Genomic DNA, 16715 nt, shown 5'->3' with positions numbered 1-16715 from the left:
AATCTGAAAGATAAAGTAGATGAGATGAACATATAAATAGTTCTTGAACTTTTCATTATTCCTACAAGTGCATGTGTGCCTTTAAATTAAAAGTGGAATGCTTTATTATTAGATGATTACCTAATTTAATGTACTTAATTAATATTCCTCTGTTTCACATTGATTTATATGTATAAATTAATTTCTAATTTAATTAGTTTATTATGTTGACTTCTGTTCTGGTCTTAATATAATTTAAAGAGTATTACTCACCACAGCTAAATTTGGATTTAAAACTTACCTTTGCCTAATTGCTAAGTTTTTTATTTTATTTACCATATATCAAATATTTAACAATTTATTTTATAAAAAAACAATATCATATAAACAAAAGAGTTAAAAAGTGATTTTTTTTTAAACATAAAATCATCTCCTTCCCAACGCCCTTTGGATCAATTTCAGATCGGTCCCTGCAGTAAGGCTTTCTGTTTTCGGGAGGCCCGGGATCGAACCTCATAGCCTACGCAAGGTGAGGGCATGTGAGTCGGCGTTGAGTTTCTCCCTCACACGCCCTGCGTTCGTGCTTTGTCGCTTTTGTTTAAAAACCACCTCCTTTATAGATCCATCAGTAAATTTCTGGTAATTAAGCCCTGCATTTAATCAATCACAAATCACAATTTGTCTTGCATGCATTTTTGTTAATTAAGGTTGTGTTTCACATGAAACAATTGTCGTCCACATAACACATTGTGTGACTGACTTAGTTTCACGTCCACACAAATGAAGAGATACTTTGGTGCCAACTAATTAAGAACTTATCCATATATATAACAACGTCTAATTAATTAGTAGTCTTTGCTGTCTTAATCAAGTCATCTTCATCAATTCTTAATTATCAAATAAAGAGTGCATGCTTCCAATGAAAGACATGAACAACATGATATGACATCAGGAGTGATGAAGAGTGATGATTTCATATATGGTGATATCACTACTAGTTATCTCATCATATTTGTACTCATTTTCATTCCTTGGTCTATAAATTGGCGTCAAATAACTCCAAACATTGCACACCATCAAGCAAAATCAAGTCACAAGAAATCAATCATTGAATATATTCATGATGAAGGTTGAAGAAGCTCTTCACATGGTTGGTGGTGCTGGAGACACAAGCTATGCCTCAAACTCAAGACTTCAAGTACTAATTAATTACAGTATTAATGTTTTTGCCTTCATTAATTTCATGCCATTATTCATGCACATGCATGATTAATTTTATTTGTTTATTCAACAGGAGAAAGCCATAAGAAAAACAAAGGACATAGTGGAGAAAGCTTTGAAGAACATCAATGGAGAAGTTGTGTCAAAGAGCTTGGTTGTGGCTGACTTGGGGTGTTCTTCAGGGCCGAATGCATTCCTTGTGATATCTCAGATAATTAGTGCAGTAATGGAGGCCGGATATCAAAAGGCAAAGGAGATAGTGTTTTTGCTGAATGATTTGCCAGGCAATGACTTCAATACAATATTCAGATCACTGTCTTTGTATGAGAAGAAGGTTAAAGAAGAGAATGGGGATCAAGTGTTGCCTTATTTTGTTGCTGGTGTTCCTGGTTCCTTTTATGGAAGACTCTTTCCTTGCAATAGTCTTCATTTTGCTCACTCTTCTTATAGTCTCATGTGGCTCTCTCAGGTGTGTGTGTGTATATATATATAGATAGCTAGTATTATATTTGCTAAATTATTAGATTAATTAATTATATATTAATGTGCATGCAGGTTCCTGTAGGAATTGATCATCAGAGTGGTGGAGTTAATATTAACAAAGGGAACATATACATCTCAAGAACAAGTCCTCCAATTGTATCAAGGTTATATTTAGAGCAATTCAAGAGAGATTTCTCAAGCTTCCTCAAGCTTCGTTCTCAAGAGCTTGTCAATGGAGGACAAATGGTTTTGTCCTTTTTGGGCAGGAAAAGTTCAGATCCATCCAAAGCTGAAGTTTGCCATCTTTGGGGTTTGGTAGCAGATGCACTAAACTCCATGGTTCAAGAGGTATATATATATATATAAACATGTCAATTGTCATTCCAATTGATGATTTGATTTAATTTAATTTAATTTAATTTGGATGAGTTGAACTTAGGGAGTGTTGGAAGAAGAGAAGGTGAACACATTCAACATGCCATTTTATGCAGCATCAAAAGAAGAAGTGCAACAAGTGATACAAAGTGAAGGATCATTCTACATTGAACAAATGCAAATACTTGAGTCAAACTGGGACCCATTTGATGACTCAGTTGATGATCAAGCCTTTGATAATGTGAAGAGTGGACACAATGTGGCCAAGTGTATAAGAGCAGTGTTAGAACCATTACTTGTTGGCCATTTTGGAAAACAAGCCATTGTTGATCAAGTGTTTGAAAGGTATGCTCACAATGTGGCCATGCATCTCCTCAAAGAGAAAACCAAGCACATTGTCTTCATCTTGGCTTTGAAGACAAAGGATCTCAACCTTTAATCAATTAGTCTTTAATCAAGCACATCCATTAGTGCTATAATTATCATTATAAATAAATAGCTTATTGTAGTTATATATATAATACAAGCTTTGCTTGTTTGTACTGTGTCATGAGGTAATACCTAATGTTTTAGAACCTGCCCGGTTCAACTGGACCCTGCTAGGTTATTGGGTTTGGTTTTATAAAAACCTAAGTAGGGAATTGACTTGACTAAGTACCCAATGAACCAGTCGAACCAAGTCAACCCTACTATGTGTTTATAAGAAGGAGACCTGAAAATTTATATTGTATTATCTTTTATTTACTATATTAATTATATTTTTATTTGAATTTATATTGTAAATTATATTTCACTATTATAACATGATTGTTATGATTTTTTTATTTTGGATATTAAGTTGATATTTATAAATTATAAAAAAAAATTATTTTTATTGAATATTTTGTATTATATATATTTTTTTAATTTTTAATTATATAATTATAATTATAAAATTATTTATTATATTTACCATGGTTGCACTCGGGTTTCAGAATATTGGTTATATATATATATATATATAACCAATATTACGAATCCTCATTCTATTCCACCCAAAATGACCAAAATGCCCCTCACAATCCCAACAATAGCATCATCTCAATTCCCAACGAAACCCTAACCCCAATTCCGATCCCCGTCGTCTCCCCCGCCGCCATCGCCGCCGCTTCCAAGATCCAATCCTCCTACCGCTCTCACCTCCTCCGATCCCTCATCCACAAGATCCTCGCCGTTGACGCTGACGCCACCCGCCTCGAAGCCCTGATCCGCCGCCAGGACACCGTCGACGCCGTACGCCGTGACCCTCGCGAACGCGCTAAGCTCGCCGAGGCTCTAATGGCGTTGCTCCTCCGTCTTGACTCCATCCCCGGCTTTTACCCTCCCGTGCGTGACCTCCGCCGTGCCACCACCCGCCGCGTCGTCGCGCTTCAGGAAGTCTTCGACGCTGTCGTTTCTGCCCCCGCCGCCGTCGGATCTGATGGGTTTCCACCGACCTGGGATGAGCTCGTCGCTGAGATCTCGAGAGACGACGACGACGACAACGACGTGGAGATCATGGTTCCGGCGAAGAAGGGATTGGAGTGTTTCGAGAGGTTTCTAGCTGAGGTTTGAGTGTTGACTAATTTGTGAGTTTTTCAGGGTGTTTTCTGTGAAAAGTTTGTTACACTTTGTAATACTAATTATTATCAGGGTTGGAACTGCAAACATGTATATAAATATCAGTCTGGCATGCTTTACGACAAGAGAAATTGTTTATATCATTCTTTGATTTTATCCTTTCAATTTTTTTTCATTTTAATAAAAAAAAGCTTTCGGTATTTGTGTATTTAATTTATGACCGTTTATTTTTTTAAGTGTTTTTTTGTCACAAAAAAATAGATGACATTAACTGAAATAAAAAAACCCTCGGTTTCTCGTTTCAAAATATTAAACAAAAATATAATATATTGAGTAAAAATTTATATGATTACAAGTAAATACTAAACGAAAAATATATTAAATAAAAATATATATTTAATAAACATGAAGTATAATTTGTAAATGGGGCAAAATTAAATTTGTTAGATAAAATAAATTGATGGAGTGAGCTGCAGGGACTAAATAAAAGAGGAACTGGAGAGAATATTGAAATGTAAAAGGACTGCAAATGATATTTAAAAAGTTACAAAAACTAATAAATAATTTTTTTCTTATTATTATTATAATTTAAAATTATATAATAAAAAAGACGAAAAAATGGTACTTGCGGTGCTCTGCCGATGAAACTTATTATTTTATTTTAATTATTTTATTTTTTATAAATAAAACAAGCTGTATATCAATTATGGTAATTTAATAATTTTTTTAAATAAATTTTCTCCGTCATATAACTATAAAGGAAAGGAAATATTAGTTTGTATATGAATCAGAGACCCATAGGGAGTATAGTTTTGAGTTCTCATCCAGTTGCACTTTGCACTAAGTTATTATAGAATTATTAGTCATTTTTCAATTAACTTTCAATTTAAACTTAAACTTATTTAATATTTGAAGTTTAAATGTTCACAATTTAAGCATCGAAGGATTGAACCCTCTACAATTTTTGTAATTTAATTTCTTAATTAAATAAACTATTATTCCTCTTGAAATATTTAATTCATAACAAAATATATTTTAAAAAGATCAAAACTTTTATTCAATTAAACATATTTATTCGTATTATATATCAATTTAAGAAATATAGTACCAATATTAAGATATTAATTTATGATCAGATTTTTTTTTTTAATGAAGTGGATGCACCATAACCAAATTAAAATAAGAAACAAATATAAATACATATGTTAATTTTAACCATTAGTAATAATTAAGATGTTAGATTAATGAGAAAAATATCAAAGAAATATTGAAGCTTCTAGTCTATTTCTTTTTAAGTACCAAACTATAGATAGCTAAAACATGACGTAAGATTAATATGGGATATATACATCGCAAGGCCAAATATTTAACTAAAATGATTTTATATTCTAGATACTAGAAAGCACTTCAAGAATAACTGAATAAATCATCTACAATTTCTATAACTCCACAAAATAGCACACATGCCATGTAAAAAAACCATTGCAACCATTCTGAATGAGATTGTCTAAGTCAAGATTTTATTTTATTTTTAGTCTAGTCAATTAAAGATGACAATTTTAATTAGTATTATTTTATATGGTTAAATTTTTTTTAAAAAAATATTATTAATTTAATTAAATCAAAACTTAATCAACTCAACAAGAATTGAAGCAACCCAAACCAAACACCAAGTTAATTGGTTTCACTAGAATAAAACTAAACTCAAAATTAAAGTAGACTCCACAAAGGCAAAGATGACAATGAAAGCATGACAAAGGGCCCAAAAACTTGAGCTTCAACAATAATTCCAAGCAATCAAGTCAAGCTAAAGCCAAGACCAAGTCTCATTGGAGCATCTTCAGAGTGTCTCCTATTTCATATGTTTATCATGGTCAAGCAACAACTTAGGAAAAATACAAGCATGTTGTGGGCTTATTTTCCATGTAGAATATTTATTTTGGTTTTTTCAAAACCAAAAAAATTAATTTTCATTTTTGAACTAAAAAAATAAATATAACAAATCAAAAGATTTTAAACTAGCAACTATTTTTTTTATCATAATTTAAAAAGTAACTTAATTCAAACTTAACATAAATTAGCTATAGAGATATTAGTTATGAACTCATTATTTGAGTTACATAAGGTTTATAAATACAAGAATCGATTTGTCACTTATTTATTTATTTTTTATTTTTTGATATAAATAGATAAATCACAAGCATTAAAAATAAAAAAAATAAGGTGCATAAAAAAAAATATGATTAGTACAAATAGATGACCAAAATAACAATAATATAAAATATAATAAACTACAAACAATGATTAAGATCTCAAATACAAAATAAAACTAACAAGTGTCGCTATCGATCAGAATCAAAGTGATGACAATTAGTATAAGAGTCAGTCAAATATGAATAAACTGAGATGGGAAGGGATACACCACTGGATCACTTGCTAGATATTTTTAAGAAACCTGTTTACAAATTTGTCTCTGTGATTTCTGAACTACAGATAACTAAAAACAACAAATATAATTAATTTTGATAATAATTGAGATTTGAGAAATGGCTGATGTTCGTGTTTTTAATCGAATATTCCAAAAGGTCACACTCATAAGGAGGCTCCAGACCTTTTTTTAATTTGTCTGGGTTCAAGGTTAGTTAGCCAAGAGGTACATGCCTCTGCCATGGAAGGTGGGTAACGTGTAAACATTTTCAATGTCTGGGCTCAATCCATGCCTCTGTCATGGCGGCTGGGTGATGCATCAACATGAAAATCTTGCTTAAATAATTCCAAATACATTCATATGGCAAAGTCACACTGTCACACCCTGAACTCAGTTCTATGGACCTAGGACGCCGACAAACGGCCATACACCTACAAGGCCGAAACTATGTAGGCATACAAGATCTCAAAACCTGATCCAAAAAGGAACAATGAATCAAACTCAGTGGATTGCAAAAAAACAATATAAACTTATACAAATAAAACATAGCCCCACAAAAACCGGGACTTAATACATGCTAATACTCGATGATTGCCTAACGATCCCCGCTAAGCTATCCCCCACTCAACTCTACTCTTGATCTGAAAAGATATTAAACAATAAATTATGAACTTGACAGCCCAGTAAGTACCCACTAAAAAATTATAGGGATCATTTGCAAAAATAAAAAATTATCAAAATCAAAATCAGAAATCAAATTTATTTCAAATAAACATAGATGTCAAACCAAGCATATAGGTCCCCCAAACAACTATTGCAAAAACAAAATAACAGAACTCATATATTTATCCCTAGTGACCTGTAGCGAATATCGAACTCATAAGTTTACCCTCAGATGACCTGAGCCGATTTATCGAGGTCGTTATTCTTCACCGACTGAAGCGGTGGGAAACTATAGTTTCTATATTAGAGTACATGTCGACACGATCGATGTTTAACCCCCATAGATGAGGGTTATTGCAAAAGTTAGTTTGGGGACTACGAGTACTTTGTCAAAAATATTTCATGTTCACAAAAACAATAAACTATCAAAAATTCATCATCGGGCAAAAATGCAAGTAATTTTGCAGATCACATGATCCCATTTTTATCATATCAAAATAATCCAGTTAATTGAATCCAAACATGAATAGATAATAAAGAAAAACATAATAGTAATTAATCAGAAAGTAAATAAATATATGGAATTCAAAAATTAAGTAATCCAAATGTTAATAAATTATTTAAACCTTTCAGATAATTCTAATCCAAAATAAAATATCATTAACTAGAACTTTAAAATAATTTAAAATAATTCCAAAAATAATAATAAATAAATAATTCAAAATATAAATAAATACATAAAATCATTATTTTTCTCAAAATTTTGTCAGATGTTCAGAAAACTAAAGTATATACATATAATATAGTTTATATGTAGGATACTTACCTGATTAACAGCCAGATTTTTGAATTCTTACACCAATCGAGTATTTCTCAGGAAGTCCTAATTTGGGAATAGCCCATCAGAATTACAAGTAAACAAATTCTAAAATTCACACGAATGCAAAAACAAATCAAACACTAACAAAATTACCAAGGTCAAGACCAATAACCAATTCACCTACAAAACCTTAAGATTAAAATCACGTAGCTTTTGCAAATTCTAACCCAAATCAAAAAAATTTCAAACTTATGAGAAAAACTAGGCATCTTCATCTAAAACATATCCAAACCTCACAATGATTTGAGACCTCATGTAATTTAAGTCACCAGTATTAAAAAAATCATACTTATGTAAACCAATGCTTCGACATGCTCTATTCCAATAAAAAAATATCTCACAACATATAACTTCAAAAGTAATACAATCTTACTGACAATAAGATAACTCAGAAATGAACAACTTTCATGTTTTTTTTACCTTATCCAATTCAATCTTCATGATCATCAAAAATGACCATAATTCTTCAGGCTATGCACAGAAATATCATCCGAGACACTTATACCAATAGGGTTATATCTCACAAACTACAGATGCATAAAATCTGAAATTTTGCAGGTATTTAGGTAACATTAAACTATATAACTTTGTTATATTACTCTTCTCCAAATTCCATATACAAGACCATCAAATTGTCTAAGAAATCGTTATGTTCTCTGCAGAAATAGTATTGAGCACACCTATAGAAATCTGATCATATCTCACAATTTACATGGCAAACAATTCTGAAATTTTGCAGAGTCAAATATAACATCGTCTTATATAACTTTCTTATATAAATATAAATCTAAAACAGAACTTACAATTATGAAAATAATCAAAAACTGTTCAAGGGCTGAACAGAAATCCTGTCCGCGTCACCTGCGTCTAAAAATTTATAATTTGCAGTATACTACTCCAAAAATTCTGAAATTTGGTAGCAAGCTAACAAAGATCTCGATCTACAATTTTTCTATTTTGATCTCTTCCAAATTCCATCTCTAGATCTTCGAAATAAATTAGAGATCTCTACTGTGCTAACAGGGACTTTCTGAATTTTATCCTCAAATTAAAATCAAATAAATTCTCACCAAACCCTAACCCTAACTAGTAACATGTCACAAACAAGCATAAGAAAGAGCAATAACAAAATAACTCGGAACCTTATCTCAACAATAATAGTGAAACGAAATCCGTGACGATGAGACCTTTCTCCCGTCCTCGTCGCTGACACCACCCGCAAAAAGGAAGAGAAAGAGATGAGGCAAGTCTCTCTCTCTCTCTCTTTTACCCTATGATCTAAAACCTAAGAAGCTAAAGAGACTGTTAGGGTTTTGAAACTAAGCAAAAACAAAATCAATGGCTAAGATTAAAAGTAAAACCAACAGCTAGGATTAAAAGATAAAAGCAATGGCTAGGATTTGATTAAGGGTGGGGCTCACACACACTGAAGAAACTAGCATCATTGGTTTCCACCATCCAATGACAAAGGACACAAATGGTAGAGCAAAACTATTATAACCTTGCAACCACTTATAAGCAAGAATATTACTTAGGGTAAGAATTTTGTTATCTCATGCCTTACAGATAAGTATATTGATTTTCGAAATACACGTCACTTTTTAAAAATTGTCTCCAATTGATCATCGAAGTCCCCAATCAATGAAATTTATTTATTTATTTATTTTTGGACAAGCCCAATCACTGAAAAATTCGTAAAAGAACTTAACTGAAAAGCCTTGGTTTTTTTTATAAAATTCAGTTCTTTTGGTCCTCAAAATCAGAGAATAGGAGCTGGATAGAATATTCCTTGCTGTTTAATGCATAGCTCCGTGTCTTTTTATAAGCAGAGCTAGCTAGGTATTAACCATGTATCACACAAGAAAGTGGTGGAGTCTCCATCCCTGATGTTTAATGGAACCACACAAGCTCAAAATGTAGGCAGGGCATGTAAACTTCATCTCTTGTTTATCAATATGCTATTCATTAGATAAAGAAAACCAAGTCTTCGAAGACAACTCAAGAACACTTCATTTATTCTATTAGGCATAATTGGTAACAATAAAAACGAGTAAAGCCCTTGTACTGATTAAAGGAGCTATTTATTTTAAATGATAATTATAGCATTAATGGGATGTGTATTGAAGAATTAGTTAGTTGTTGAGATCCTTTGCCTTCAAAGCCAAGATGAAGACAATGTGCTTGGTTTTCTCTTTGTGGAGATGCATGGCCACATTTTGAGCATACCTTGCAAACACTTGATCAACAAAGGCTTGTTCTCCAAAGTGTCGAACAAGTAATGGTTCTAACACTGCTCTCATACACTTGGCCACATTGTGTCCGCTCTTCACATTATCAAAGACTTGATCATCATCTGAGTCATCAAATGGGTCCCAGTTTGATTCAAGGATTTGCATTTGTTCAATGTAGAATGATCCTTCACTTTGTATTACTTGTTGCACTTCTTCTTTTGATGCTGCATAAAATGGCATGTTGAATGTGTTCACCTTCTCTTCTTCCAACACTCCCTAAATTCAATTCATCCAAATTAAATTAAATTAACAATACAGAATGACAATTGATATGTGCTGTATTATACCTCTTGAACCATGGAGTTGAGTGCATCGGCTACCAAATCATAAAAATGACAAAGTTCAGCTTTAGATGGATCAGAACTTTTCCTGCCCAAAAAGGACAAATCATTTGTCCTCCATTGACAAGTTCTTGAGAACGAAACTTGAGGAAGCTTGAGAAATCTCTCTTGAATTGCTCTAAATATAATTTTGATACAATTGGGGGACTTGTTCTTGAGATGTAGATGTTCCCTTTGTTAATATTAACTCCACCATTCTCAATTCCTACTGGAACCTACATGTGCATTAATATATAATTAATCTTATAAATCAACATATATGTAAGAGCATCTTTAACGGTACTTTTGAAAGCATTTAATAAATGTTTGACGATTAAATCATAAATCAACATATATAGCATCTTTAACGGTGCTTTTGAAAGCGTTTAATAAACGTTTGATGATTAAGAGCCCCATAATGAGTGTTTAATGGCCATTCAGTGTGTGGTGATCACAAATCGCTCAACGGCGGGGTCACTCATTTTTTTTAATTGTTGTTGCCTCTCTTCAATATTTTTTATACAATGATAATTATTTTTTATTTTTTATATTAAATTATTTTTAATTTCTTCACTAATTTAAGAAAATATATTTGATTTTTTTAATATAGAATTTAATCGTCTTTAGCAAATTAACAATATTTAATTTGTCAAAAAAATTAACAATATTTAATTTTATAAGAATTTGTATATTTTGTTAAAATATTTCATTTTGGTAAATAATAAAATAATTTTGTTAGACAAATATATTTATTATGAAATATATAATACGAATGATTGAAATGATTAATAAAATCATTGTAGCCGATCTCATATTATAGTATAATTATTAATAAAAAATAGTTTATTAAATAAAAATTTAATAGATTGATGAGGTGCATAAATATCAAATTCTTAGATAGTCTAATTATTAAAAATTTTCTAATAATTAAATATATATATATATATACACCTGAGAAAGCCACATGAGACTAAAAGAAGAGTGAGCAAAATGAAGACTATTGCGAGGAAAGAGTCTTCCATAGAAGGAACCAGGAATACCAGCAACAAAATAAGGCAGCACTCGATTCCCATTCTCTTCTTTAACCTTCTTCTCATAAAAGACAGTGATCTGAATATTGTATTGAAGTCATTGCCTGGTAAATCATTCAACAAAAACATTATCTCCTTTTGACATCCGGCTTCCATTACTGCACTAATTATCTAAGATATCACAAGGAATGCATTCGGCCCTGAAGAACACCCCAAATCAGCCACAACCAAGCTCTGTGCCACAACTTCTTCATTGATGCTCCTCAAAGCTTTCTCCACTATGTCGGGTAAATATCACTGGTGGCCACAAATGTTTCGTAAGTATACTGCCACTATCGTTTTTGTAACGATGTGCCACGAAACTTGTCTCCGGTCACACTCATGGCCACATTTTCATGTTTGGGGTGCTTTCGCCGAAGGTGCTGAGGTGGCATCCGACATGGATGGCTCTATAATTGGCCACCTCAGCACTTTCGCCGAAAACAACCCCCAAACATGAAATTGTGGCCATGAGTGTGACCGGAGACAAGTTTCGTGGCCACATCGTTACAAAAAAAACGTATGTGACCACAGCGTTATACTTATGAAACATTTGTGGCCACCAGTGATACTTACCCCCACTATGTCCTTTGTTCTTATTATGGCTTTCTCCTGTTAAATAAATAAACAAATCATGCATATGCCCGCATGCATGAAATTATTAGAAAGATAAAAATATTAGTATTATAATTAGTTAGTAGTACCTGAAGCCTTGAGTTTGAAGCATAACTTGTCTCTTCTCCACCACCAACCATATGAAGAGTTTCTTCAAGCTTCATCATAAGTATATTCACTGACTGATTTCTTGTTACTTTGGATTTGCTTTACTCTGCGCAAAGTATGGGGTTTCTTGATGCCGATTTATAAACCAAGGAATGAAACTACTTTCAAGGATGCCATAAGTTGTTGTGGTCAAGGGCGGAGCTACATTCAGTTAGGTAGAATATCTAGTTTAGTCCATGAACTATACCTAAAGTGCCTTTTTAGTCTCTTTAATATTTTTTGTCCCTGTAGGATCCCTATATTTTTTATTTCGTGTCAAACGAGTCTCTCCCCTAATGCCCGTCTGATTTTCCGTCAGTGAGGATGATGTTGCAATTTTTATGAGTAAAAAATTGTTATAATACCCAATTTAGTCCCTCTATTAGTGCAAACTGACCCTTTAGGCCGCATTATTATTTTTCGCCCTTAGAAAGTCCCTCTAATTGGGGATTAAAGGGTCATTTTGAAATAATAGAGGGACTAAACTAGGTATTATACCTAAAAAATTTAATTAAAAAAAAGGACTTCTAAGGGTAAAAATAATAGGAGGACTAAAGGGCCATCTCAAAATAATAGAGGGACTAAACTGATCATTATACCTTAATTTTTTTACTCATGAAAAATGCCAAGTTAGACTCGCAGAAGAAAAATCAGACAAGCGTTAGGGCGGGACTCGTTTGACAAGAAATGAAAAATACAGGGATCCTACAAGGACAAAAAATATTAGAGGGACTAAGAGACCACTTTGGGTATAATACAGGGACTAAACTGGGTATTATACCATTCGATTTTGTGGGGTCAAATGACCCCACAAAAATTTTACAAATATTTAAAATATTATATATATATATATATTAATTACTTTGGAAAAATTTGTAAATTTACCCATAAGATTAAAAAATTAGGGGTTAGGGTGCAAAAAAAATTATGAAAACCTAATGGGATATTATATAAAAATTAAAAATAAAAAGAACATTTTTTTAACAACTTTAGAAAATATAAAACTAAAATCATCTTTTTGTCTTCATCATCATCAATAATTTCCAATTGCTCTCCTATCATTTTGCCTAGTTTTTTTAATTTCAAAATTTAACTCTTAATTATGATAGGGTTTTTTTTTTACCATCCGAACTACACTAAATAGTTTGATTAAATTCTGATATGTATGAGTTTCAAGTTTTAATCTTTGAAATTAATTTTTAATATAAGTTTTTAAACAAAATTTCTAAGAAAATTAGGGGTCAATGTGCAAAAAAAATTATGAAAAACTTATTGGTTATTATATAAAAGTTAAAATTAAAAAGAACATTTTTTTTAACAACTTTAGAAAATGCAAAACTAAACCATCTTTTTGTCTTCATCATTATCAATATTTTCAAACTGCTCTCGTATCATTTTGCCTAATTTTTTTAATTTCAAAATTTAACTCTTAATCATGACAGGTTTTTTTCACCATCCAAACTACATGAAATAGTTTAATTAAGTTCTTATATGAGTTTCAATTTTTAGTCTTTTGAATTAATCTTTTAATATAAGTTTTTAAACAAACTTTCATGTTTTTTTTATTATTTATAAGTTTATATTGTTTTAAAATAACTATTTTATATATGCTTGTGATACATGATTTTTTTATATTATGTGTAATGATATTATATATATATATATATATATATATATATATATATATATATTGACACCACTTAATAAATTGTTAGCTCTACCACCAGTTGTGGTATCAGCATATATGAAATCATCACCTACTGTATATCATGCATGTTCATATATATCTTTTTACAGGAAGCTATTTCCATAGTTGGCCCTCATTAAACTTTTTAATAATCTATGGCTCTAGAGTTATTTTATTTGTTAAAATGACCCAAGAGCCATCACATCATTTTATAGTATGCTATTGGTTATATATATATATATATGATAGAATTTACATCCCCTATGGACGTCCATAGATAAGAAATCTATGGACGCCCATCATCGCCCATCGGATCACGATCCAATCGGTCGACATCGATGAAACGATGATCACCGTCTCATTATAATCGTCCGATCAAGAATTACCGCTTTATATTACTATAGTATTTACAGCTTCATCATCGTTAGCCGTTGGATCGAGATCCAGCGGTGATAATGGACATCCATAGATTTCTTATCTATGGGACGTCCCATGTAGGATCGATCCTCATATATATATATATATATATATATATATATCATTTTAACCCCTTCTTTTCTTGATAATTAGCAAAGTAACTTATTTTTGGTTTTTTTAAATGGTGTTATTATTTTTTAAATTTGTTATTTTAAATATTTGATAAATATTTATAATTAAGGTTGAGCTAGCCCAACGGGTAAGGCATTTTTGCTCCTATATGAGGTTTTGGGCACTCAAATCTCACCCAACTCATGGTGATCAAGGATTCGTTGTGCATGGGCGATGGAGTGCCTCCCAATGCATAGTGTGGCATAAGGGGTTTTGATGTGGGAGCTGGCTTGCAGCCTAATCACCGGACAATCAATTCTCTGTTGTGCTTATATTCAACGCATGAAACAAAATTATGATTATAAATGGGAAGCAAAATTCGGATAAATCACATATGATGTATTTCATAAAAATTAAAAACAAATATATTTTAATCTAATTTAAATTAATTAATTTTTATAATTTTGCAAAAAAATACTTGATATTTTAATAACAATATATTCTTTAAAAATAAATCAGTTTTTATTAAAAAGACAAATATGGGAGGCGTCGTTGACACCGGAGAAGGCGTTGGCGTTGATGGAGACGACGGGGAGGCAACGTTGGTAGAGAAGACGAGAGACGGTGGTGGAGACGATGGGAGGCGCTGCTGATGGGTGGGTGCCGGTGGAGGCGCTGGTGGAGATGATGGGAGGCGTCGCTGATGGGTGTCGTGCTCGGTGGAGGAGATGGAGACGACGGGGGAGGCAAAGGTCGGTGGAGAAGACGACCGACTATGGTGGAGACAATGGAGGCGTCGTTGATGGGTGGGCGCTGGTGGAGGAAATGGATCAGTCTCGTGGGCGCTGGTGGAGGAGATGGAGACGACGGGGAGACAGTGTCAGTGGAGAAGACGGCTGACGGTGGTGGAGACGATGGAGGCATCGTTGATGGGTGGGCGCTGGTGGAGGAAATGGATCAGTCTCGTTTTGATTTAAGTGTAATGGTTTTTCTGGGAACCATTGGATCATTTGATTCATCGAAAGCTCCCTAGGGACATCCCCAGATATGGATTCTGGGGACGTCCCTAGGAGATGTAACCCCATATATAAATATATATTGGGAGGGTAAAATGGCCATTTCATACATGGGCATGCATTAGGACAAGTACTAATTCCTCTCCAAAGGAGAATTAATGTTATTACACCTTAAGGTAGAAAAATTTGATAAGAGATCGAACTCTAGATGTATGGATGAGGTTTTTTAAGTCCCCACCAAACCACCAGCTTCCCATTTATGTCTAGTAGGTATAGCGGACTAATTGTGTGGATGAGAAAATAAGTCCCACATGCAAAACAGTACGGATATTATATTTACAGCTTGTTTATGTGGGCTATAAGTCTATAACTGTTTTGTGTGAAACACAGCCTCGACAAGAAATGCATGGCCATGTAAATTGCGAAAAAAAAAGAAAAAAGAAATTGATTTGTGTTGTCGTGATGCTTGTAACTATTGATGAAATCTAGCTAGTGCTTAACAAAAGAAACAAATTGGTGGATTAATTGGTAGAGGAGGTTATAAACTTATGATGGTCTTAAAATTGTTAGAAATAACAATATTATAATATCCAATATGTTGCATTAATTAAATAATTACAGGATCAATTACCTCCAACAAAACCAATTAAATAAGATGACGGTGACTCTACAAATAAAAAGAACGATAAAGAAAGCATAAAAAGGGTTAAAATAGTATAGCTTCATTAAGAAGTTTTAATTAAATTAATAGTTCTGTTAGGGGTAGTGGAGTATTTAATTTTGAGTTATCAATAGCACCTAACTAATACCAATATATATATATATATATATATATATATATATATATATATATATAAGACATAAGACTTGATAGAATAGTTTGGCGCCCCATGCCTATGTTTGCTTAAGAATAGTTACTACAGGTTGGCACACCATCCGGTCCATCCCTATGTTTGTGGGCCAATCCTATGAGAACCAAGACACTAGAAGATGCAAAAAGAGATACTATGCATACTATTTAGCAGTGACAACTTTTTTGTGACGACACTATTACTTAGATTAATTGTGACAACTTATATTTTGTCACTATTACAATAATAATTATGACAATGTAGTATATGTCATAATTAATCCATCACTATTAATATATTGATAATGGCAAAATTTCTTTTGTGTCTAATGTTCGCCACTAAAAGCATATAAGATTTTGTGTCAAAATTTTTTTTGATGAGAATGATGTGTAATTGTGATAAAACATATTATCATCACTATAATTTTTCATTTAGTGTCTACTAAATATTCTCACAAAAATTAAATTTTTTAATCATGTTATTGGGTTTTCTTATGATAAAAAAAGTTAATTGTCACCATAGTTTGGATTAGTTGTGATGTCCAATTATTTTGTCATTATTA

The 16715-nt window shown here is 32.2% G+C and overlaps 2 protein-coding genes and 1 pseudogene across 2 annotated transcripts; 2 read left to right on the top strand and 1 right to left on the bottom strand.

Moving 5' to 3' along the window:
* Positions 1 to 1044: 1044 nt before the first annotated feature.
* Positions 1045 to 2832, top strand: LOC120255128 (S-adenosyl-L-methionine:benzoic acid/salicylic acid carboxyl methyltransferase 3-like). The gene is made up of 4 exons (XM_039263015.1): positions 1045 to 1177; positions 1274 to 1669; positions 1756 to 2031; positions 2123 to 2832. The coding sequence occupies exons 1-4, from the start codon at positions 1100 to 1102 to the stop codon at positions 2495 to 2497; spliced, it is 1125 nt and encodes a 374-aa protein (XP_039118949.1). The 5' UTR covers positions 1045 to 1099; the 3' UTR covers positions 2498 to 2832.
* Positions 2833 to 3006: 174 nt separating this feature from the next.
* LOC120255131 (BAG family molecular chaperone regulator 5, mitochondrial-like) lies at positions 3007 to 3781 on the top strand (the record flags this gene model as incomplete). Its single annotated transcript, XM_039263017.1, has 1 exon — positions 3007 to 3781. A coding segment is annotated over one exon (645 nt), but the record flags the coding sequence as incomplete, so codon positions are not given.
* A 5979-nt stretch (positions 3782 to 9760) lies between these two features.
* LOC120255130 lies at positions 9761 to 12088 on the bottom strand (annotated as a pseudogene).
* Between the last annotated feature and the right edge of the window lie 4627 nt (positions 12089 to 16715).

This window comes from Dioscorea cayenensis, unplaced genomic scaffold (genome assembly GCF_009730915.1).
Source record: "Dioscorea cayenensis subsp. rotundata cultivar TDr96_F1 unplaced genomic scaffold, TDr96_F1_v2_PseudoChromosome.rev07_lg8_w22 25.fasta BLBR01000857.1, whole genome shotgun sequence".
In the NCBI taxonomy this organism is placed as follows: Eukaryota; Viridiplantae; Streptophyta; class Magnoliopsida; order Dioscoreales; family Dioscoreaceae; genus Dioscorea; species Dioscorea cayenensis.
The sequence above is the reverse complement of the archived record's forward strand: the minus strand, read 5'-3'. Positions and strand labels throughout refer to the sequence as shown.